The sequence below is a fragment of the Calliphora vicina genome, chromosome 5 (genome assembly GCF_958450345.1).
Source record: "Calliphora vicina chromosome 5, idCalVici1.1, whole genome shotgun sequence".
In the NCBI taxonomy this organism is placed as follows: Eukaryota; Metazoa; Arthropoda; class Insecta; order Diptera; family Calliphoridae; genus Calliphora; species Calliphora vicina.
Window position 1 is genome coordinate 27,352,697 of NC_088784.1, and position 24,663 is coordinate 27,377,359.

At 32.0% G+C, this 24,663-nt stretch overlaps 1 protein-coding gene across 8 annotated transcripts in view; it reads right to left on the minus strand.

Moving 5' to 3' along the window:
• Positions 1-24,663, minus strand: part of hppy (MAP4K3-like protein hppy) — a 312,486-nt gene that overhangs the window by 19,689 nt on the left and 268,134 nt on the right. For 4 of the 8 annotated variants that reach the window (XM_065514167.1, XM_065514171.1, XM_065514168.1 and 1 more), the window contains 3 exons: positions 23,985-24,054; positions 20,267-20,347; positions 5,963-6,001 (listed from right to left, as the gene is read on the minus strand). In XM_065514167.1, the coding sequence (XP_065370239.1) occupies positions 5,963-6,001; positions 20,267-20,347; positions 23,985-24,054 (190 nt within the window). The remainder of the gene's footprint in view (positions 1-5,962; positions 6,002-20,266; positions 20,348-23,984; positions 24,055-24,663) is intronic. The other 4 variants (XM_065514172.1, XM_065514169.1, XM_065514173.1 and 1 more) reach the window with 2 other exon arrangements.

Below are 24,663 nucleotides of genomic sequence, written 5' to 3' on the forward strand. Positions count from 1 at the left end.
TTAGTATCTTATTGACATTCTATGGATATTCTCAGCTATCTCCTAATGCTTGTTTAGTTTTCATAATTTGAAATTTAAATTAAAATATTTATGATGTCTTCATTATCTTGGATATTTGTATCCTCACCCTATTTCTAGGTGCAATAACCTTTGAAGTCATTTAGTTATTACTTCCCTCTTTTTTTATGTTTGTGATAATCTAGCCATCTTACTCAAAAACACTAAGTTATTTTTATTTTCAACCTCAAGAAAAAAAAAAAAACAACAAGCGAAAAACTTAATTTAAAATAGAGTCTTAAGTACAAATTGGATTTTTAGTCTAAAAAAACAAGAAAACTTTATTATATTTTTATTCTTATAATGGCATTTTCTTTTACGATTTACAATTGTAAAAGTTTGCATAATTATGGTTAGAAAAAAACAAAACCAACGAACAAAAACTTACAAATTCTTAGAAAATAAAACAACAGAACGAAAATTAATTGTGTGAAAAATAGAAAAGAAAAAAATATGTTGCAAACAAAATGTAGAACAACAGAAGAAGAACAAAAAAAACTACATTATTTAATGCAACATACAGTAAAAATGTAAAAAAGAAAAGGGAAAAATGTAGGAAAAAAAAATAACAAAAATAACGAATGAATCCTTTGTTGCATGCAAATGGACTTTAAATAATGTTTGATGCAAAAACTAAAAAAAAAATAGAATTTGAACAAGTACTCAAGAACATACTCGTACAACGAACGTAAAGTGGGGTGGAATGAATAGATGCTAACGAAAAGTGAATGAAAAAATACTTAAAATCTACTCTTACGAGTCGAAATGTTGCAAATGTAAAAATCTTGTCAGACATTTCTTCTCATTTGTACAATATTTTTATTTTACTTTGGATTTGGTAATTTAACTTAATATTACAGAATGACAGAGTGGAATGGCCAACAAACAAACCAACAAAAAAAGTGAAAATATTTACTGTGAAAAAAGTGAAATTTGAAAAAAATAAATAAATTAGTTTCTCATTTTTCCTGGAAAACAGCAATATATAACAAGGATTTAATGTAAATTTTGTTAGGACATTACAACAACACAAAAGCAAAATTGCCATAATTAATTTAACAGCCTTGAGATATGTTTTATGTTAAGAACTTAATGCAATTCGTACAAGGTTCAAGTCTAGGATAAAAGGAATCTTATGTTTTTTTGTGAAATGAGAAAATTGAGATTTGAAAATATGACAAGTGCATGAAATGTTAGGTATTGATCGTTAAGAAAGAATGTTAATGTAGAACATGATAAAATCCATGACAATCTAAAATTCTCTTTAAGAAACCTAGACGAATGGAAACAAAACAATAAATTTGTTTGTGTCGAATCTTATATAGCCTTCACCAAATTATACTTCAAAATACAAATTTTAAATATTTTTAGGTAAATAAAATTTATTTTTTTTTCATTGTTTTTTTCATTTTTTGTTAATTTTTTTATTAAATTAAAATTTTTTTTGGTGAAAAAAAATTCGGGTTAAAAAATATTTTTTTCCGATTTTGACCCATTGTAGGTCCAACATACTATACTATACGTCGTTGCAATGGACTTTGAAATATCTATCATTAGATATCCATATTGTCTATATTAATGACTTAGTAATCCAGATATAATCAAAAATAGGTCAAAAATCGAGGTTGTCCCGGTTTTTTGCTCATATCTCCGTTATTTATGGACCGATTTTGCTGATTTTAAATAGCAAACTTCTCGAAAGCATGTCTGACAGAATTATGTAAGATTTGGATCCCGAAGATATCTTGGGTCTTCAGAAAATTGATTTCAACAGACAGGCGGACATGGCTTAATCGACTCCGCTATCTATAAGGATCCAGAATATACATATAGGGTCGGAAATGAAAAATATAGAAATTACAAACGGAATGAAAAACTTATATAGTATACCCTTCTCACTAAGGTGAAGGGTATAAAAACTGCATTAGAATTTCTGACATCCTAAACGTCTTAGAGAGGCAAAAGATAAACGAAGGTCTGGCTGATTTCGTCAAATATTTTATTAGTATCTTAAAAAGATAATCTCATTTGATTCAAATTTGGAACACAGGAGTAAAAAACTGTGGTCGGCAGAAAGACAATATGAATTGTGATAAATGTTATGCACTTTCTTTCTCTGTTGTAAACTGACCAACTATTGATTGTGATTTCTAATTCTTATTTGGTAATTTTTAGACAATCGTATTGTTTAAATGTAAATATTCGGCCACCGGTATAAAGAGAAGGCTATATTGAAATTCTTGTTCACAAATTATTTTGACATATGATTTTACTTCTGTTAGGATCTTGCACGGGATGGAAAGAAATTAGTTGGAGACACGATTTGTACTGACAGGCCCGATTTACTGGTTATTATTGCTGTAATAGTAACTCTGTTGTCAAAACGTATTTTAAACCAGTAAGAGTACCAGTCGCAGGGTAATGATATAGATATATTACCTGACATTTTCAGTATATACAAGAACTCCGGGATAGATCAGCTGTGAGATTTGAGATGTTTTTACTTAAAGCTTAGAAAAGAATATGTGTAGTATCTGAGAAAAATCGGTCTCAGACACTGATAATCTAATTGTTTAAAAAAATATAGGTGATTGAGAAGGCGACTGCCGTTATATATATCAGACGAAACATTCTTTGTATTCCTAAACTTTTTTTAGGCTTCTTTGGGCTTCAGACACAGTAGAAAGTTAACTGTTATCAATCTGAAGGTTCTGTACAAAGACACAGAAGATCATCAAGCTATGATAAGCTTATTCAGTGAATTTATAGCAAATAGAATTTGCGTAAATTTGCACGTAAAAAATTGATATACTAAAGCTTTTATGCATTTATGTTGGAATCGTTAGCTGATCCTTCTAAATCGACATTTTCTGATTTGTTTTTCATATAAATTTTTCATTAAATAAAAATATTTTTCCAAAAAATATGAAATGAATTCAAAATATTAAAAACATGTTTAGAAATATTTGTAAATTATGTGTATAATATATAGTTATTAAACCGCAACCATTTAAATACTTATATGAAATTAAATTATGAAACTAATAAAAAAAAATAATAATTAAAAACTCTGTTAAAATCCGATCGCAGAAAAGTTAATTAAAAAAAATTGCTTGAAATTCTCCGCCATTTGTGCAGTAATTGCCAAAAAACAAATTGACAGTGTAAGATTAGCAAATATTTAACATGAGGCATTTCCAGGTCGTGTACACTCTCGTTTCGGTGATCAGAATTGGCCCCATAGATCGTGTAATTTTACACCATTTGATTTATTTTAATGAGGTTACTTGATATGCCAACAAGACCACAACAACTCGTGCAATGCAGAAGGAAACTCAATGTTGACTCAACGAAATTTAGACCTATTTATGGAAAATTGTCAGGGAAAAGAGTGCATAAGTACCAGCAAAGCGTTGTACACGATGTTGTATGCCATTCATAGTTCCATTCGAAATCTCTAATTTTCCATGATTCTGGCTCATAAATCAGGCTGAATTTGACCGATGGTATAGGTTATGTTTTGATTTTGAGGGCAGCTGCGATTTATGGCTTATTCGCATAGACCTGCGACTTAAGAAAACCCCTCAAGAAAAAGTCTAATAAGCTCAAATCCACGATCTCGATGGCCAATTTACATCACCTCCACGTGAGATGGACATGTCCTCAAATCGCACGTGCAAAATTTACAATGTGGTAAATTCATGTTGAAACCACATGTCGTTGGTGACCATATCATCCAATTCAGGCCCAAAGAAGTTGGTAATCATCGACCTACAGCGCTCGCCGTTAAAGGTGATGGAACGTCGTTCTCAATGAAATATGGACCGATGACACCACCAGCCCAAAGTCCTCACTAAACAGTAACGGGGTGCATTGGACGCTTTTGGATCTCATGTGGATTGCAGGTGTTTTTGAACGTTATATGATTTGGCAAAACAAAAGTGTTCCTAGAGGATTTTGCAGGAAAATATTTTAGTTGATTTTCCATTTTTCAGCATACAGATATTTCCTAACTGATTTTACAATTATCGGAAAATCGCTTTAAAAAGAAACAAATAAATTGAACGGTTTTTGTAAAACTCTATTAAAGTGCCACCAGATTTAACGTGAACAATGATTTATATTGGGTGTATGACTTAAAAATGTGAAATTTTTTGCTCTTATTTTGAAACATTTGTACAATATAAATTTATTCAAAGTATTGGCCATTGTTAGCTTTGACCTTTTCCCATCTTTCTGGCAACATATGGATTTCGATCCAAAAGAGGCCAAGAACGAATCAAGCTAATATCGATCGAAAAAAATAGAAGTCGAACTGTGCACGGTCTGGACTTTAATGCAGTTAACTTCATTCTAAATACTTTTTAACAGGTATTATAACCTGTGGCCGAAACTTGTCATGATGGAATATTATGGTTTCATGATTGGGCGTTTTTTGCTTCAAACGAATTAGTTGTTTCAGCAGCTCATAATAGAATGCTCCAATCAAAGGCCGGGCTTCACCTACGACATCTTACGCTTCAGGTTATTGTAATGGATCAATTTTTCATTGCACGTAATTATTCGTTGCAAAAATGATTTTCTTTTATAGCGTTCAAGCATTATTTCGGACATGCAAAATCGTCTTTCAAGGTCTCTCGGCTTCAATTCGTATTTTACACAATTTTCCTGTTTTTGGATGAATCCATGTTCTTGCAAACATTTTGAAATTGCTGCATGAGTAGCTCCCAAGGATTTTACAAGCTCTTGTTGAGTTTTACAACAATCTTCACGGTGTAATGCCTCCAATTCTTGGTCTTGAAACTTTTTTGGGCTGTCCTGTGTGATTCGTGTCAAAATCACCATCTCTCGTACGTAGAAACCGATGAAACACATTCACCATAAGCTATGGTGAACAATCGCTGTGCTTCACTGGCAATTTTTTTTCAAAATTAATGAAGTAAAGCAAGACTTCCCGCATATGACGCTTTGTTGGCATAAAATTCGACATTTTCAAAAGATTCAACATCTATTGCAAATCCCGTAGTTTAAAGTCATACACCCAATATTAAAAACTCAACTAAAGTGCGACCAGATTTAACGTGAACAATGATTTATTCGTATGTATAGTGTGAACACTTAGTAGATGAACTAAAATTAATTCTACTCGTTCATTTGCCATTATATCACACTGTAAATTAATGCCATAGTTAGATAAATTCCCATAACTAATTAATTCAAAAGCCATTTATAGTTTTTTCTACTCCTTCAACCAAATTAGCACTATAATTTAGGCCAGAGTTTCAAAAAAAATAAAATAAAATAAACAAGCAATTTGTGGACATAAATAAACACACACATATAAAACAAATAAAATTAAAACATATAAATTTTGTATTTATTACACATAGAAAAAAACTATTATTGAATTGTGACAGAAACATGAATGAACTAAAAACAGACACGATGGAAAGGAAATCTGATACCAAAACACAAATGAAATATGGACTTTAATAGATTTATATACAAATGAGTGAGTGAAATGATGATACCATAAATGAGAAATATGATCACATTAATGACATGAGTAAGAAGGGTAAGGAGAGAGTTAAAAAAATTCTTTGTTTGGGGGTTAGGAGAGGGGTTTTTAAGTAGAATACTAAACATACAAAACAAAGCCAAAATATTTTTTTTTAATTTCATTATTAATTACTACTAAATTTTAGGCAATAACTAAAACAAAACACATGGAAACAGGGGTGTAGATAGTAGTAGTAAGGGGGGTGAGAATTTGAATTTTGTAAAATTTAGAAACATGTTTTTGTTGTTGTAGTAGTATGATGTTTATTTTTGGTAAAAGTATTTGGTATTTTGTTGTTGTTAAGTATGTTGTACTAGTACTAGTAAGAGTAGTTGTTGTAGTTACCTTAATTTTAGTTCCTCATCAATATATTGTAAGAGACTCCTACAAAATAATATAAATAGTAAAAAATATATAATTTGTAGAAAAACAAATTTTGTGGAAAAAAAAACAAAGTGTAAGTATATTTAACAAAAAGTAACACAATAATTAATTAGAAAAAGAGTATAATAATAAAAAAACGAACCCAACGTATTTAACCAAACTAAGTTTAAGTAAAAAGATAAAGCAGAGTGTAAAGAACTCTTTTGTTCTGTTGCTAAGAATAGTTTAATGTAATAAAAAGTTTATTAAGAACTAAAGTAAAGGTTTTAGAACGCAGAAGTTTGTTGTTTTCTTTTAAAGCCTTAAGTAAATTACTAACAACAAAAGCTTTATATTAAATAAATTAATTATTTAACCCTCTAATGCTTAAGCATGCCTCAAGGTATTCATCGCAAAATGTCAATAAATGCAAATATAACTGATATTACATTTCAAAAACTTTGAAAGCTTTTTAAAAAAATTTAAGTGCGTTTTTTAGCAACTGTTACATGAGTTTTTGAAATGCAAAATCAGTTATATTTGCATTTATTGGCATTTTTGCGATGAGTGCCTTGGGCATGCTTGGGCATTAGAGGGTTAAAATATAAATTCTGAATTTAGAATAATACATTTCAAATATAATTTCAACTATATAGCATTAAACGTGTACTAAGTGTGTTTAATATTTTACCACACGCAGATAAAAAAACATGGTTGTGGTAAACATAAACTAAGAGCAACATATGATCAGATTTATGATTGTAATCCAAACATATTATGATCATTATTAATATCATATTATGATCAAATATAATTGTAATATCATTGTCACACATGATCATAATAACGAGCCCTTAGCGCCAAATTATCGTAAGCGACAAAACACAAATTTTACAGGAGAAGGTTTTTTCGATTATTTTGAAATTTATACATAGAATTAAACATTTTATGATGCGATATATTATAATTTCGTTCAAGCTATTTGTCTATTTTTCAAAAATATTTATAAGTCTGCTTTTACACAGGGCAATTTTTCTTGCGCAAGTCTAGAGTTTATAGGAGAGAGAGGCAAGAAGAAAGAAGAGGGGTACACACTTGCTTGTACTGGCAAGTCTCTTCAATTCTCTTTTGTTTTCTCATTTTCAATATGGCGTCTATTAGGTTTTGACATACAAAATTGCTCACAGACTTGCTGTGTGTAAACAGACGAGCAAGTTTAAAAGGGAATCGACGAGACTTGCTTCAAGTAAACTTGCCCTGTGTAAAAACAGACTAACTTTTGACAATTAAAAATTCATGGAATACTTTATTGAACATAATGACAAAAAATATTTTTTATTGAATTTTTGCATAGATACAAATTTTTCGAATTGAAATAAAATATTTATTTATGAATAGTTTTTAGTGAAATTTCACAGTTATGTAAAATTTTCTATTTAAAATGGAAAAATAAGAACGAATTTTGAAATTTATTATCAGCAATCCATCAATTCCCAAAAAAGTGTTGAAAAATCCCAAAAATGGAAATTTGTAATTTTTTGGCTATAATATCCATACCAGGGTCGGAGTTATCGCATTCCTTTACAAAATAATTAAAAGCATATTGGGCCATCTAAAATCGGTTATTATATTTTGATATCGAATATGCGATATGCGAAAAACAAAAATTTTTAATTTTTTTTTTCATTTAAAATATTTTATGAAGACTTAGCTTTCAGATAGTATAAATTCCTTATACATCCTCTTACAATTTTTTTGCGATAACTTAATAAGGAAAAAAGTTTTTTTTCCCAAAAAATTAACGAAAAATCGTTTTTTTTTAAATTCAAATGAATATAACTTTGGACTTAGTCATTATTTTTAAACAGTTCTTTTCTTATTTGACACATATGTATGTTGTTAGTCCAATGAAGGAAAACTGGAGAAAATCGGAAAATATTTGGATACGCTGTTATCAAAAAACTGGAGTAGGTTGGGTAAAAATGTTGAAAATTTAATTTTCAAATGCGAATATCTCCTAAGCTATAAGAGACAATTGATAGCTACGACTAGGTCTTTTGTAGCACTCGATGAAAAGATTTTATGTGTGTAATTTTTTTGAAATCGGTACTCGAACGAAGAAATAGGATAATTTTAAAAATGTAATATAAACGAGGTGTCCTACTTTGAGGACCCTTGGTCGCTTACGATAATTTGGCGCTAAGGGCTCGATATGTTCTGAAGTAATCATATTATGGCCCCATGTAATCATATTATGATCCAATGAGATCATTTTATCATCCAAATTAATCATATTATCATTAAAAGTTATTTTTGGGAATACAAAATTTAATTTTAATTAAAATATTATTGATAAATTCACCGAAATTTATTGTTATAAATTTATTATACAAATAAAACTATAGAGCGAATGGGAATTACCTATTTATCATTCTTTAGTTGTTTGAAAATTAATTATATTTTGGTGAACCATACTCAACTTTATAATTGCGGTGAACATACGAATGTTTAAGTAACTAAAATATTGTTACAAAGAACACAGTATAGTTTTCGTAACCATAAGCCTAGTAAAGGATGTAGTAGCCACACTAAAAATTTGTATTGATACATATTGATATTTATATATATTTTAGTTAAAACTAAAGTTCCTATTAATCCCCATTATTAATAATAAAACATAACTTAAACATAACACTAACTATAGATTTTAATTTAAAAAATTTAATCAACTTAAATATTTTAACTAAAGAGTCTTTTGAACTTTGACAGTTGATTGTGGACATATTGTAGAAGCTACATATGTGAAATTGGCTGTCAATTATTCAGTTTGTTTTGCCAAATCACAAAGGATGGCTACAGCCGTAAAATAAATACATAGAACGGAAGGAGAGTGAAATGTCAATGAAAAAAATTAAACAAAAATACTCTCTTTTCACATAAATGGATGATACAATAACAAAATACTTGGCAATACATTCTCATGAATTAAGTTTTTGACAACAGACTTAGGTTATTGACTCTCAGTCACCTATCTAATTGTCATCTATGGCTATAGCGTGTTATCAAAATAGGTATTCCCTTCGGGCAACGTTTCGCGCGCTTCTCCCATTTTACGCCCATTTCTGGATGAATGTGTACGTCAACAAACAAAATTGTCGAATTTGAGATCAAAGAGCATCCAATGCATTCCGAAGAAGTAAATGTTTGGTGTGGATTTTGGGCTGGAGGTGTTATCGGTTCAGATTTCTTTGACAATGTCGTTGGCCAGGCCTTGCGAAATTTATAGGTCGATGATTACCAACTTTTTTTTGGCCCGAATTGGATGATATGGACACCAACGACATTTGGCTTCAACAGGATGTGCCACATTGAACATTTTGAAAGAGCGATTTGAGTGCATGGTCATCTAACGTAGATGTGATGTAAAGTGGCTAACGAGATCTAGCGATTTGACCCCGTCAGAATTTTTCTTGTTGCGTTTATAAATATTATATTGTTGAGATGTCAATTTTCGTAGCGCATCGTCATATGCGGGAAGTTATGCTTTAATTATTTAGTTTGAAAAAAAGTGCCGCTGAAGCTAATGGCGAATGTGTTTCATCGGTTTCAACGTGCGAGAGATGGTTTGTCCGGTTCATAAGTGATGATTTTGTCACGGAAAAATAAACATGAGCTTGCAAAATCATTGGGAACTAAGTAGCAATTTCTAATCGTTTGCAATCATCAGGATTCACACAAAAGCAGGGATTACTCTTTATTGCGATGCGAAAGAAAAATGGTACAACTGGTACCCTTTATTGCGCTTTCGCATCGCACAAAAAATTAGTTTAAAATGTTTTTATTTACAAGTTTTGACATTTCATTTTGTCATTCTTTGCTATTGTTTATACCTTTCGTATCGAAATTGGTTTCGCATCGCAATAGAGAGTAACCCCCCTGGGAAATTGGGTACCATACGAATTGAAGCTGAGAGAACTTGAAAGACGATTTTACTTGAACTCTATAAAAGAAAACAATTTTTGCACCGAAGCATTACTTGCGATAAAATGGATCCATTTTAACCCGAGGTGTAAGAAATCGTATGTGTAGCCAGACCAACCAGCCGAATCGACACCAAAGCCAAATATCCATGACACTAAGGTAATGCTCGGTATTTGGTGGGAGAAAAAGCCTCATATCTATTATGAGCTGCTGAAATCTGACCAGACCATCACAGGGTACCTGCATCGAACTCAACTGATTCGTTTGAAGAGAGCATTGGCCGAAAAACACAAAGAATATGCGGCCAGACATGAGCCAAATATTGCAATACCTGTTAAAAAGTATTAGAATGAAGCTTTGCCTCACCTGCTTTAAAGTTCAGACCGTGCCGACTACTATTTGTTTTGATCGATACAGAACGCTCTCTCTGGGATACGCTTCACTTTTGAACACACTATCCTTTATTCGGAATCCATATGTTGCCAGATAGGAAAAGCTCATAGCCAGTACTTTGAATAAATTTATATTGTACAAATGTTTCAAAATAAAAGCTAAAAACATTTTTAAGTCATACACCCAAAATTATAACCCAAAAACTTCAGCGGACCTCAAAGCCAACTTTTTTTTTGTGATTGACCCCACTGTGGAATGTTGAATTTAATTGAAAATGTTAAAAATTAAGTTATGGTTAAGTTAAGTACCATTTTAGTGTAATATTTAATGATGTTTGCAGGATTATGTATTAATTTTTCAGCTAATTGTAATTAGTTTTTAACACAGCTAATTTAAGTTTTTTTTTTTGAATAATAGAGAATTTTGCATTTAATATTTTCCCTTAAAAATTGGAAAAGAATTTTATTATTAACATCAAAATGTTTATGCAGAATAGGGGATAGTGAAAATGGAGCATTACACAAGAAAACAATGCGATTTCATTGTTGAACAAGATTTAAAAAAATAATGAAAGTTTATCGAGCTGAAGCACAGTGTCAAAATTGCCGTATTTGCCAATTGTTGAAAAACAAATGCTTCTACAATGTGTCACTTTTTGCTGTGAATTTTAGAAAGAAGACAGAATGAGGCTGCTTAAACTGTAACTGTTACTGCTGCTCGATATAGCATCAGAGTAACAGAGTTCATTCATCCATATCATTTAGGATTTGGACAACTCTTCGAATCCCACAAAAAAAATATACAAACTAAATATTATTCATTCAAATCTCAAAAGAACAACAATTAATAAAAATTTGCTCAAGTAAGAACCAAATTTGAAATAACAAAAAAAAATAATGTTCACTTCATTGAACCAATATGTTTTCAATTGAAATCCTTTTTACAGGGGGCACAACACAATTTAAAAACAATTTGCAGCATACAAATAAACATTTTGATACACACATATGTATATAAATAAAAATATAACCAATAAACCTTTGTCATAGGAATTTTATATATAAAAACAAAAACTGACAAAGAAAACCAAAAAAATATTTTTTTTTAAAATATATGGTAATTACCATGGTTATAACCAATATCATGTCATAAAATACAAAATATACAACAAGAAATAATAGATAAAAAAGGGTCATCTATTGTTTTAGACATACAGCAGCTAAGGGACTTCTATTGGCAGAAAGTGAGAGAGAGTGAGATAGAATCCTTTTTATTTGTATTGTGTGTGCTGTTGTTAAAAACAAAGGAGAGTTACATGAAAAAGTAGACTAGACAAATGTCATAAATAATACATGTATGTAAGAAAGTGTATGCTGGTATTTGATTGTAAGTATTTATCCATTGTTATTGTTGTTGTCCTGTTTTTTTTTTATTTGGTTTTTTTTAAGTTGAACGTAAAAAGGTTGCATGTTTATAGGGATATTAACTTTCTTTGTTGGGATTTGTTTGATTTTGGTTAGATTTAAAATGGATTTGTTTTTTTAGTAAATATTTCTACTCACAGGGCAATATAGAAATTGAAATTAATATAATATATTGCTTGGTTTTATAGAATTATCAGAAAGGCTTAAATGGTTAACAGAAAAAGGAAGATAAATCTATAAAAAAAATTCTTTATCAAAAAGTATACAAGAATTTAAATGGTCTACTTTGTAAAAGTGTGGAAAATAAAATAGTTCAAGTTACACTAAAAAAAAAATATTTCATAAAGCCATATAGCCTGTTTAACCATCCGGCGGGTGAAGCATACCCGCCCCCACATGTATTCCAAGGAAATTTTATCTAGAATCGTTTAAAAAAAATCAAAGCGATCCGACCAATAGTCTAGTTTCTTTTTCACGGACGTGTGAACCCTGTGGACCTTGTACTTCGTATAAGGGCAACGGATGACTCAACCGTCGGAGGGATAAAACAATACAAAATATGACATACAAATAACTTATATTTCTGCGCATAAATATAAAAAATTTAAGGCTTCATATGGAAGTTTTGCTTTACTTCTTTAATTTGAAAAAAGTGCCATTGATGCACACCGATTGCTCACCAAAACTTATGGTGAATGTGCTCCACCGGTTTCAACGTGCGAGAGATGGTTTGTGAGATTCGGAAGTGAAGATTGTTGTCAAACTCAACAAGAGCATGCAAAATCATTGGGAGCTACTCAATCAGCAATTTCAAATAGTTTTCAATCATCAGGATTCACCCAAAAGCAGGGATATTGGGTATCATACGAATTGAAGCTGAGAGAACTTGAAAAACGATTTTGTATGTCTGAAATTATGCCGTAAAACAAGGCGGTGGATCCATCATAATATGAGGGTGTTTCTATTCTTCTCGTGTCGGTCCAGTATATTGGATAATGAACGAAATATGCGTTCAGGAGTACGTAAATATATAGCAAAGCTTAATGCTTCCATTTGCTGAGGAAGAGATGTCCTTGAGATAGGAGTTTTAGCAGGACAATGATCCGAAGCACTCCTTAAAATTGGAAAAGAACTGGGTTTCTGTCAACAAAGTACCTCTTATGGAATGGCCTTCGCAGTTACCGAACCTAAACCCAATAGAACACCTTTGTGGAGTGCTCAAGATGAAGCTGGAGGGTCCAAAAAATAAGGACGAATTTTGGGAAAGAATCCAGGAAGAGTGGTTTTCCATTGACAAGGACTTTTGGAAAAAAAAATGGTTGATTCCATAAGTCGCAGATGCAATCAAGTCTTGAAAAGGAAAGGTATAATTGGACCCGCTGTTATAAAAAAACTGGAGTAGGGTGGGTGAAAATGTTGAAGATTTAATTTTCAAATACGAATATCTCCTAAATTATAACAGATAATAGAAGTTATTTGTAGTGCTCGATGAGGAGATTCTATATATGTTTATTTTGAAATCGGAACACAGACGAGGAAATAGGATCGTTTAAAAAATTTAACATGCCCAAGGTGTCCTACTTTGGGGACCCCTAGCCGAACACCCATGCGGTCAAAAACCAAAACTTAAGTGCGACAACACTTCTTTGCGCATGTCAAATTTCATTCAAATCGGACTAAGTGTTTAGAAGTTACAGATATATTTCCTTCTTTTTTTCAATACCACTGTGCAGCATTGGCCCAAAACGACCAGAATATGCGGTCAGGTATGAAATCGTAATATTCCATCATGACAACGCTCGGCCACATGTTGCAAAGTATTTACAAAGAAGTGGTTGGGAAGTTTTGGCTCACCCGCTTTATATAGCGCAGACATTGCCCCGTCCGATTACTAATTATTTCGATCGATGCAGCATGCTCTCTCTGGAATGCGCTTCACTTTGGAACGAAATATCCGATATTGGCTTGATTCGTGCTGTCAGAAAGATGGGAAAAGGTCTTAGGTAACAATGACCAATACTTTGAATAATGTTAGGCCTCTACTGCACTCCTATGAATCAACTTCTATCAAATTTGTCGAACACAGAGATGCAGGAAGTATTTTCGGATAAACATGACACCGACGCCTTCACTTTTTTCGCAAGATGCTTTAAGTGCGTTGATAAATCATTCAAATAATGTTTCAGAAGCAGCGTCTTGGAAATCTTTTATTTATTCTGTTTGACGCGAAATTTGGCTAGAGACATCCGTCGAAAATGAGGCTGGTCAAGCAGTGAATGTTACTGATGTTCGGTATTGTGACAGGATAACAGATATATTTCTTAATTTCATCCCCCCTTGGGGTATGGATAAGCATCTTGGTGACGCTCCACACCTTGATGTTATGCCTCAAGGGGAAATATTTAGTTAAACTGGGGCTCCGAGGTGCACGGACCTCATTCCTGGTAAGAATTTTTTTTTTTTTAAATTCGTAGCTGACTAGAGTCTGATATAGTACCACGGGGATCCTATGGCCCCAGGACTGCGGTCCTGTAGGATCATTGGTGAGGTCACTTTGGTTTAAAACCCAAAGCGGGTAGAAGATCGTTGGTTAAAGGACTGATATTTGGGCTAGTGGCGTTGTGCTCAGGAAATGTATTGGGGTAGTAGCATTCGTGATGTACTGGTTGTTGTTGTAGCAGCAGTGTTTGCTGAGTTGAAAGCCCTTGGCCGAGTGAACTCGGGTCATTCCGGTGCATAGAACCGGCTGTCGTGGGAATGTTATCATTGATGTACTGATCATTGGGCTTGGTTCTTGGTCCAGTCAATGTACAAGAAGTTGCCAATTGCGTGTTCCTTGCAAATCACTCAATGACGCTGATAGACACATTGTTTCTATCCGGTGTTAAGACCACCGTGTGATTTGGACCCTTGCGGCAGGTACCCACGTTAATCTTAGACACAGTTGTCTTAATTGAAAGATATTGATATGGACGATATGTAATATGAACAAGAGTATAAGACATTTACTACATGAAAATTCCGTGGTCGAATTTCCTCTCTAACTTTTCACCCATCATAATTAGCTCCAGAGATTTTGTGAGTGAACACCATAGGATTTCTATTTATAACATCAAGGGTCAATGCCAAAGACGAAATCCAGCCAGAATTAAGCATATTGGTCATGGAAATAGTGCGTATGTTCCAGTGAAGCCGTGGAGGCCATACACCATCATCCAATGTACTTTATGATTCAATAAAAAAAAATAACAATCTAAATCAAAATAACTGTGTTTTCTATTCAATTCAAATCGTGCGAAAATTGTGGCACAATTATGAAAGTAAAAGCTGAATATGTTTCATTTCAAGGTTGTAAATTTAATGAAACTTTAAAATGTTCTTATCTTAACAATCGATATAAACGAACTAAACCCATAAATCAATGTTATAAAGCGACAGTCATGTTAATGCTCCTACATTTGATTACATTTCACTTTAAAATACCACTTCAAAAGGTCAAAAGTGAAAAAAATAACATTATTCTACACAAAAATGTACCCCATTTAGTACCCCACAGAGAAATAATGTAAAAAAATCAATGTTTTTTTATAAAAACACCCTTCATAAAATGCAGTTTTTCGTAATGTCGCACGCTGAACATAATGACACTTGAGCAGTGAAAAAAAAATAAAAACTTAAGAGCAGTAATTCACTATTTCTTATTTTTTACATAACAGGGGCTCTTGGCTTTACATTTATGAAGAAACAGCAAAAATTCTTTTTGGCATTTTGCCATAAGAAATAGTTACTTTTCCTTCATACTTGTCATTTACTCGTAATAACACTGTTACATACAGTCCTACTTGTAGTTTAAGTTAAAGACGTAACAAAACGCCAGCAAAGTAAACAGAAAATGAAGAGATTTTTTTGTTTTTTGGTATATAAAGTTATCATTTGACGCCTTCAACTAAAATATTTTCTTTTAAGCCGTCTGCAAAGTTTTTTTTTTTGTTTTCTATTTTTGCCTTGCTGCTGATTTTTTAACATTTTATAGAAATTTCAAGTTTTTCTTTTCTTTTTTTTCTTTCCACTTCTCGTTTTCTTCTGACATAAATGACACATTTGCTGACATTGAGATTGTTGTGCCTTCATCATAAGCCAGAATAGGAATAAATAGTAAGAAAAAGATGTCTCGACTTGAGTCGACAGCAAGAAAATAATCATAAATTGATTTATGATTGTGTTTTTGTGCTTAAAAAGGCTGCTATTTAAACATTTTATAAACAAAAAGAGGAGACAAAGAGGCGTTAAATAGTGTTAAGGATATTTAAACTATTCAAATAAATTAAGTTTTTAAATTAAAAGAATGCCAAAAATGTAATTGAGGCAATTTAAAGGATATTTTATAAATAAAATAAAAAACATGCAAAAAAATATACACTGAAAGAAAATAAAGGCCAATTCTGTGGTTTTTTAGCAAGTTCAATTTGTTTTCCAATTATACATTCAACGACCTATTGCTCTACAAAAACAGAACATATTTAAATAAATAACTGGCTCCTCTGTTAGGAAATGACCGAATGAAGTGTTCTGCGTGTTTAGTTAGTGATCGTCAGCAGATTTAGAAAATCTTCTCACTGGTGTCACCATTTATAACTAAACTTTTGAACTGGGGAGTTAGTGCTGGTTTACACACGTCAAGTTTACTTGAGCAAGTCTTGAGTTTATAGAGGAGAGAGGAAGAAAATGAGGAGAATCTTTCCAATCTCAGCTCCTCTCTAATCTACAAACTCAAGACTTGCCCCAGTTAACTTTTTCCCAAAAGTGATCAACATCTGATCATGTCACCATTTATAATTAAACATGTGATCTGGGGAGTTAGTGCTGGTTCACACACGTCAAGTTTACTTGAGCAAGACTTCAGTTTATAGAAGATAGAGGAAGAAAATGAGGAGAATCTTTCCAATATCCCCTCCTATCTAATCAACAAACTCAAGACTTGTGCAAGTAAACTTGACGTGTGTGCACCTACATTTAGGGTCTAATTCAGAAACACGAAAGGAAAAAGATTTTAAAATTTTTGTATGAAAACCACTCAGTTTTCAAATAATTTTTGAGTGTTTTTCATACAAAAATTTTAAAATGGTTTTCCTTTCGTGTTTCTGAATTAGGCCCTTATTGTGTTATTTGATTCCGAAGAAAACATTTTCGAAATAGAGTAAAGTGGCCCCTATTTTGCACTTTTTCCCAAGGCCTAAGATTGTTCAACGTCATATTAAAACTAAATGATGAACCTTTAAGGAATAGTTTTTATATTTGACGCCTCTCAACTGAAAGGGCAACACTGCTTCTGTCAACAGGCATCTGTCAGTTGACTCCTGTCAAAATTTGAATAAGCTGCGTCATTTAGTTTGTGTTTGACAGCCATTAATAGCAGACCATCGAGTAATTTGAGGAGAAAATGGGAAAAAAGTGAATTTCAAGTGGTCTTAGGCATTATTTTTTGCGGAAAAAGCTAGGCTAAGCTTGATAAATGTTATGGGAACTCTGCACCATTAATTTCGATGCTAAAAAAGTGGTTACTGGAAGCCTAGTTGAGGTCTCTACACCCGAAACAATTGAACAAATTCACGATATGACCGATCGGAGATTGAAAGTGCGAGAAATTGTCGATGCCTTAGGCTGTCCATATCAGGCAATTCAGGTCAAAGTAAGTTGGTAATCATCGTCCTATAGCGCCTCGCCATTGACGCTGATGTCTTTGCCAACGTCGTACTCAAAGAAATATGGGCCGATGACTCCGGTAGCTCAGACTCCCCACCAAACAGTGACTTTTTTTGGGATACATAGGACGCTCTAGGATCTCGACTATGCGATTTGAGAATTTTTGACTTAAACTTGTATTTTACATAAAAAATACGCGTTTTTTGGATGGACCTGGTCCCCTCGGTATCAACTGAATAAAAGACAGCCAATTCAACAGATGTAGCTTCAACAATGAGGACGCTATCAACTGTGAAAGTTCGAAAGCCCCTATTGAAAGAAACTTTACTTTCTAGAAAGTGCAAAAGATTCAGATACAGCCCAATTATGAATAAAAAATTCCCCGGGTGTTTGTTCCCCGGTAGATTTTTCCCATTGAATTTGAATAGGAAAAATGAGAAAAGGGAAAAAACTCCCGGGGAATTTTTATTCGTAATTGGGCTGATAGTAATTTTTAGTTCCACATTAGCTCATTCTTATGTGTTTCATTGTCTTTCCTATCGTGATTACCATAAATGCCGACCACTGTTGTGACCATAACATAAACTTTCTTTCAGTGAATTTTCTAACCAAACTAACTGTATTTAAACTAACCAAACCCAAGGCCATTAAAGCCTTGTGTAATAAAAACCAAAGCAGTCAACCAAAAATTTAACTTCAAGCTAAGCTGAACAAGCCACCATAAACGAAAAACTAAAACAGTCAACAACAAAGCTAAATAACAAATCCTGTGGCCAGGATACACAGAAGTTATGACAAGTTAACTATCATGCAGTTTTGACTTAGTCATGTCTCCAAGTGACACATTCCTTTGTTGCAATTTTTGTTCGTGGCGAGTTGAAACGCACAAACAGTTACGCACGTAGCCGGGAAATGGGGGAAAAACTTTATTGTGTCTGCATTGTTTGTTGATGGTTGGCGGTTTATGCAAAATGCAACAGCGCATACCAACCAACCACTAACATGGCCAACAACATCTTGTCTAGATATTTGTTTTTTAATGTTTTTCTTATTATTCTTTAGAAATTAAATAAAACTTATTAAGAAACTTAAAAGCAACCCAGCAAATGTTGAATAAATGTTTTATTAAGATAATATCACAGCAGAGAAAAAAAATGGTTGTGGTAAACATAATGATAAGATTAATGGTTGTAGTCCAAACATATTATGATCGTTATTAATAGCAAATACAGTTTGTCAGACATTATGATCCAAACCAATCATAATATGATCGAAAGTAATAATATTATGACGCAATGAGATGCTATTATGATCCAAGTAATCATATCTATTATCAAATGAAATCATATTGTGATCCAAAATAATCATATTACGTGACTCTTTGAATTTCCCGCCTCTTAACTGAAAGGGCAACACTGCTTCTGCCAACAGGCATCTGTCATTTGACTCCTGTCAAAATTTGAACAAGCTGCGTCATTTGTTTGTGTTTGACATTGATAGCAGACTACCTCATGACTAGAGGAGAAACTGAAAAAAGTGAATTTCGTCTGCTCATTAAGTATTATTTTTTGCGGAAAAAAACCAAATAGACAAACTTTTTGGACGCCCAGTTGAAACAATTGAACAAATTCGCGATATGGTGTTGGCCGATCGCAGATAGAAAGTGCGAGCGATTGTGAAAGGCTCACACGGATCAGTGGTTTCAATTTGAATGATCACTTGGGTATGAGAAAGCTTTCCACAAGATGGGTGTTGCTTTTGCTAACAATCGACCACAAACGCAATCGTATGACAACATCGCCGGAGTGATTGGCGTTGTTTTTGCTCCGTTTCGTGGATCCACCACAATACACCAGAGACCAAACAGTGGCTTTCTCGGGTGAATCGGAGCCAAAGAAGGTCAAGGTGGGTTTGTCAGCCAATAAAGTCATGGCGACCGTTTTTTGGGATGCACGCTGTAGTCAAAGTTACTTTCAAAAGGGTAAATGGCGAATATTATGTCAATTTATTGGGTCTATTTAATGAGAATATCGAAAAAGACGACCGCACTTGGCCAAGACAAAAATCTATGAATTAGGCTACCAATTGCTCCATCATCCGTCCTATTCTCTGTCGGCGGAAAGAGATTTGACTCCAAACAAATACCTATTTGGTGACCTCGATAAATCTTATTTTTTGGAAAAGATAATGAAATTGAAGAAACGTTTGACAAAGTGTATAGAGCTCAAAGGATACTATGTTGAAAAATAAAATGATTTTTTAGCCAAAAACCTGTGTTTCATTCAAAAAGTCACGGACTTATTGACCCGCCCCTATAATTTAAGACCATTTCCAACAATATTAACTTATTTTTTCTTTTAATAATTCGATTAATTTCATGATATTCAATTATTTGCTGGGCTTTTATAACCTCTCAAATGCAAAAAAGCCAACTTAAATTAAGATGCCTTAAACCATAAAACAAACAAAGTAAATGGAGGCTTCTCCTTATTTTTATGTTGCATTCACCAAAAAAGCCAGAAAATTTCAAGAACAAAACAAAACTCAAGCCACAAAATTCCAGCGTAAAATAAAAGAAAGAACATTTTCTTTAAATAATTTTGTTAAAAAAAGCGCTAAAAAAAAGGAATTAAAACAGAACAAAAATTAAATTAAAAAACCAGTAACATAAGAAAAAAAGAGAAATTATTTTAAAATAAAGAAAAGAATTTAAATAAAATAAAATACAAGAAACAGTAGCAGAACTGAACTGAACCGAACAGAACAAAGTTGCCTGTGTTCTGACCTTAAGGACATGTTCATAATTAAAGTTCCAGTAAGTTTTTGTTTTCTTTGTTGTAATTGTTGATGTTGTTTTAATAAAGGACTAAAAGTATATAAGAAATGAAAAAAAAATCAAAAAAAAATAAGAAAAATCAAAGAAATTTTTTTTAGGGAACAAATTTTAATACTATGGTATATGGAATCAGCAAAAAAAACGAGAAATAGAAGATAATAATTGATATAAATTAAGTTTTATGTGAAAAGTTAGTTAACAATTGTATGTGGCAATTACCCAAATGCAATGAATAGTAATGTTTGGTTGGCGAGCGAGAAGTTTTAAAGCAAAATTGGTGAAAATGAAAGTCAAAGTTCATAAATTTAAAAGGAAATTTAGATACTAAGATATTTTTGTAATAAAGAAATTTTTAGTTTATCAAAGGTTTGTCAAATTAAATTTCCATTATCAATAAACTGTTAATTACACAGTGATAAAAAAGTGAATGAAACAAATATGCAGGGGGTTTCATGTAGTAATTCTGGTTTGTTCGAGTCCATAGAGTACGGAAATACATAATGGGAATGACTGAAAAATGCGGGATTTTTTTTAAATTTTTAGCTTCTATTTGAAACATTTAACAATATGAATTTATTCAAAGTACTGGGCATTGTAAGCTATAACCTTTTCCCATCTTTCTGGCAACATATTGATTCAGCGCCAAAATAACTGCTCATCTTTTGAGGCCAAGAACGAATCAAGCCAATATAGGATACATTGATCCAAAGTGAAGCGTAACCCAGAGATAACGTTCTGCATTGATCGAAACAAATAGTAGTCTAGACTATAAATCGGGTGAGGTAAAATTTCCCAACCACTTCATTATAAATACATTTTAATAGGTATTGCAACATGTGGGCGAGCGTTGTCATGATGGAATATTATGGTTTAATGTCTGGCCGCATATTCTGAGCGTTTTTGGGCCAATGCTCGCTTCACGCGAATCAATTGTGTTTGGTACAGGTTCCCTGTGATGGTCTAGTCAGATTTTAGTAGCTCATAATAGATAGGACCATTTTGCTCCCAGCAAATACAGAGAATAATTCGGCTGGTTGGCCGACCTTCATATACGATCTCTAATGCTTCGGGTTGTCGTAATGGATCCATTTTTCATCGAAATCAGCATTTCAGACTTATAAAATCGTCTTTCAAGGTCTCTCAGTTTCAATTTGGATAAATCCTGCTGCTTGCAAACATTTAGAAATTGTTGATTGGGTAGATTTTTTTCCAGTTGTTTTTTTAATTTTTTTTAAAAAATTTTTTTTCGTTTTTTTTTAAATTTAAATTTTTTTTTAATTTAAAATTTTTTTTTTTTAAATTTGAAAAATTTTGTTTTTTAATATTTAGCGAAAAAAAACTTTGGGTGAAAAAAAATTCGAGTTAAAAAATATTTTTTTCCGATTTTGACCCATCTTTGAAATATCTATCATTATATCCATGTTGTCTATATAAATGACTTAGTAATAAAGATATATGTAGGTCAAAAATCGAGGTTGTCCTGGTTTTTTCCTTATATCTCAGCCATTTGTGGACCGATTTTCTCGATTTTAAATAGCATCCCAGCCGGAGATATTGATGTATGAATCGTGTATGTAAGTTATTTGGGGGCTTCGGAAAGTTGATTTCAACAGACAGACAGACGGACATGGCTTAATCGGATCCAGAATATATATACTTTATAGGGTCGGAAAATTATATTGTGGAAATTACAAACGGAATGACAAACTTATATATACCCTTGTCACGAAGGTGAATGGTATAATGACAGATATGTACCCTTAAAAAGAAAAACCGCTTCAAAAGATACGCTATCTATTGTAAATTTTTAAGTCATATACCCAATACTAAGTGAAGTAATCGAATAAAACTACGTATTTCTCAACTTTATGGATTCAAATAGAATTGCTTTCATAGGACCTCTACAAACATTACTTAGATATACAAAATCAGGCCCATAGTATAGAGTAGTGATCGGCAGAGCTCAGACATTGAACTTTTTATTGCTTATGATCGTTTCTCAGCATTTGGCTTTAGCTTTCATAACTCAAGCTAATGTGTTCGCTTGCTGCTTTGGCATATTTAGAGGAATATTAAATGAAGAATGGGCTTGTTTTATTTTCTGTTCGACTGTATTTATGTCTCTGAAACTCTGATCAATGATCTATTATTTATCAATTGATTAAAATTAATTAACTAGAAGGAACAATAGTACCTGAGTGCGATTGGTACTTTTTTGAAAACAAGTTTGTAGTACATTCCTTTTTTGTAACTTTTTCCTTCCAGTGAAAAGGGAGACCTAATGATACTTTTTTCTTCATTCTAATGATATGTTTTGAATTATGCTCCAAATCCTGTGTACTTTTTGATTCAATAAAAACCCAAAAATTTCAAATTTGGGCCACATGTTCTAAAATCCCAAAGCTGGAATCAGAAAATGGAAAGCAGCTTTAGAAACCTTGATGTATTAACTATTTATCCCCAAAGTATTTTCCCTATGGATCCTATGGGCAAAATTGTAAAAAATACCATTTTTGGGATTTTCGCTACAATTTTTAGGAATTGCGGGATTCCCTTTAACATTTTGACAGGTCTTTTTACATTTGTTATTTAGAATGACAAATTTAAAAAAAGTTGACAATTCTATTTAGTTTTGTTAATAAATAACGTTTTTTTTACATTTTCATATTTATTGAGTTTCTAAAACTAAAATTTGTATAAAAATTTTAATAGGATTGCAAATATTAGGAAGAAATGCCAGATTTATTTCCAAAAATTTTGATTCTGCCCCACTGTGCGACGGTTGTCATTTAGAGTCAAATTTGAATTTAAATCCTTTTGAAAAAAGACTTGCGATATTTGAAATTTATAGCAATAGAAAGGAGGCTGAATTACTACATCGATATATTCACAATTTGGTACTTTGTAAATGTTAATTAGTTTTTAGTATGAGATAATGATGCAAATAAAACTTCAGCATGATGAAGGAATGAAACAAAGTCTAAACATATCAAGGTCTACTTTCTTATACTTTCCATGTATATTTTTGCTCTGCTCTTAATAATTTCAAACCCTAACAATGAACCAATCAATGTAAATAAAACATAAGGCCTGAATAGTTCCCATTCCCATGAAAATGTTTAAGCTCTTTTGATAATTAGCCATTAAAAACACGCTGATAATTAATGTAATGTATGTAAATGGATTTAAAAAACGATTATTATAAATGTAATAAATATTATGATTTTTTTTTTTAAATTTAATAGAAAAATAAATGTAAAAGAAGGAAGAAATAAGTAACACACACTGCCAGCCAAAAGTATTAAAATTAGAATGATTAAAAGCTTTTAAACATAATTATTTCTGTTCAAGCACAATTACAACATGATAATAACAAGTACAACAAGCGCGTCTGATGCATGTTGCATGTAGTACTTCACCGAAGAAAGCAGGTTGCTTATTAAGTATAAAAAGTGTTTTCAATGTAAAATTGCTTTTCTTTTTTTTGTTTTGTACTTCATAGTTTGTAATATTAAAAAGTATGTAAAAGTATAAAAGAAGGAAAAATATCTATATATTATATATAAATAGTAGAGTATGTAATACATAAAACCCAGGAGGAGTAAAATAAAACCAAGTAAAATAAAATACACTACAATTTAACAATTATATGATTACAAATACATACATGTCACTTGGTAAAGTTTCAGGACTAGAAGAACGTTCATTATTCCACTGTGAACTAGATGATGTCATGCCTACAAAAGAAAATAATAGAAGAGAAAAGTTAAAATTTTTAGAAACAATATAATTACAAAAATTTACATGGTTTTTCTATATACAACCTACTGACAACAATAGCAATTAATTTCAATCACAACATGTTTGTTATACAATGAAAAAAATGTTAAAACATTCACACTAGGGAGGTTTTTATTTTGCACTTTTTGGGTTTTCAATAATCTCTAGGTCAAATAGTTCTCTTCCATTTACAAATCAATTTCAGAAAATTTTAACAAAATTGGATAATGCAAAGAGATTGCTTATATTATTTAAAGTTGCGAATTTTGGGTTCAATTAGCAATAAGTCCGTGACTTTTTGAATGAAACACAGGTTTTTGGCTAAAAAATCATTTTATTTTTCAACGTAATCTCCTTTGAGCTCTATACACTTTATCCAACGTTTCTCCAGTTTTGTTTATACCTTCCAAAAAAATAAGAAGGACGGAGTAATTCGTAGCCTAATTCATGGATTTTTGCACATCTGTGCCCCTTTGGATTGTCCTAGTGACCTAAAGCTGTCGTACAGTTATATAGAAAACAAGTAAGAGAGCTATATTCGGCTGTACCGAATCTTATATACCCTT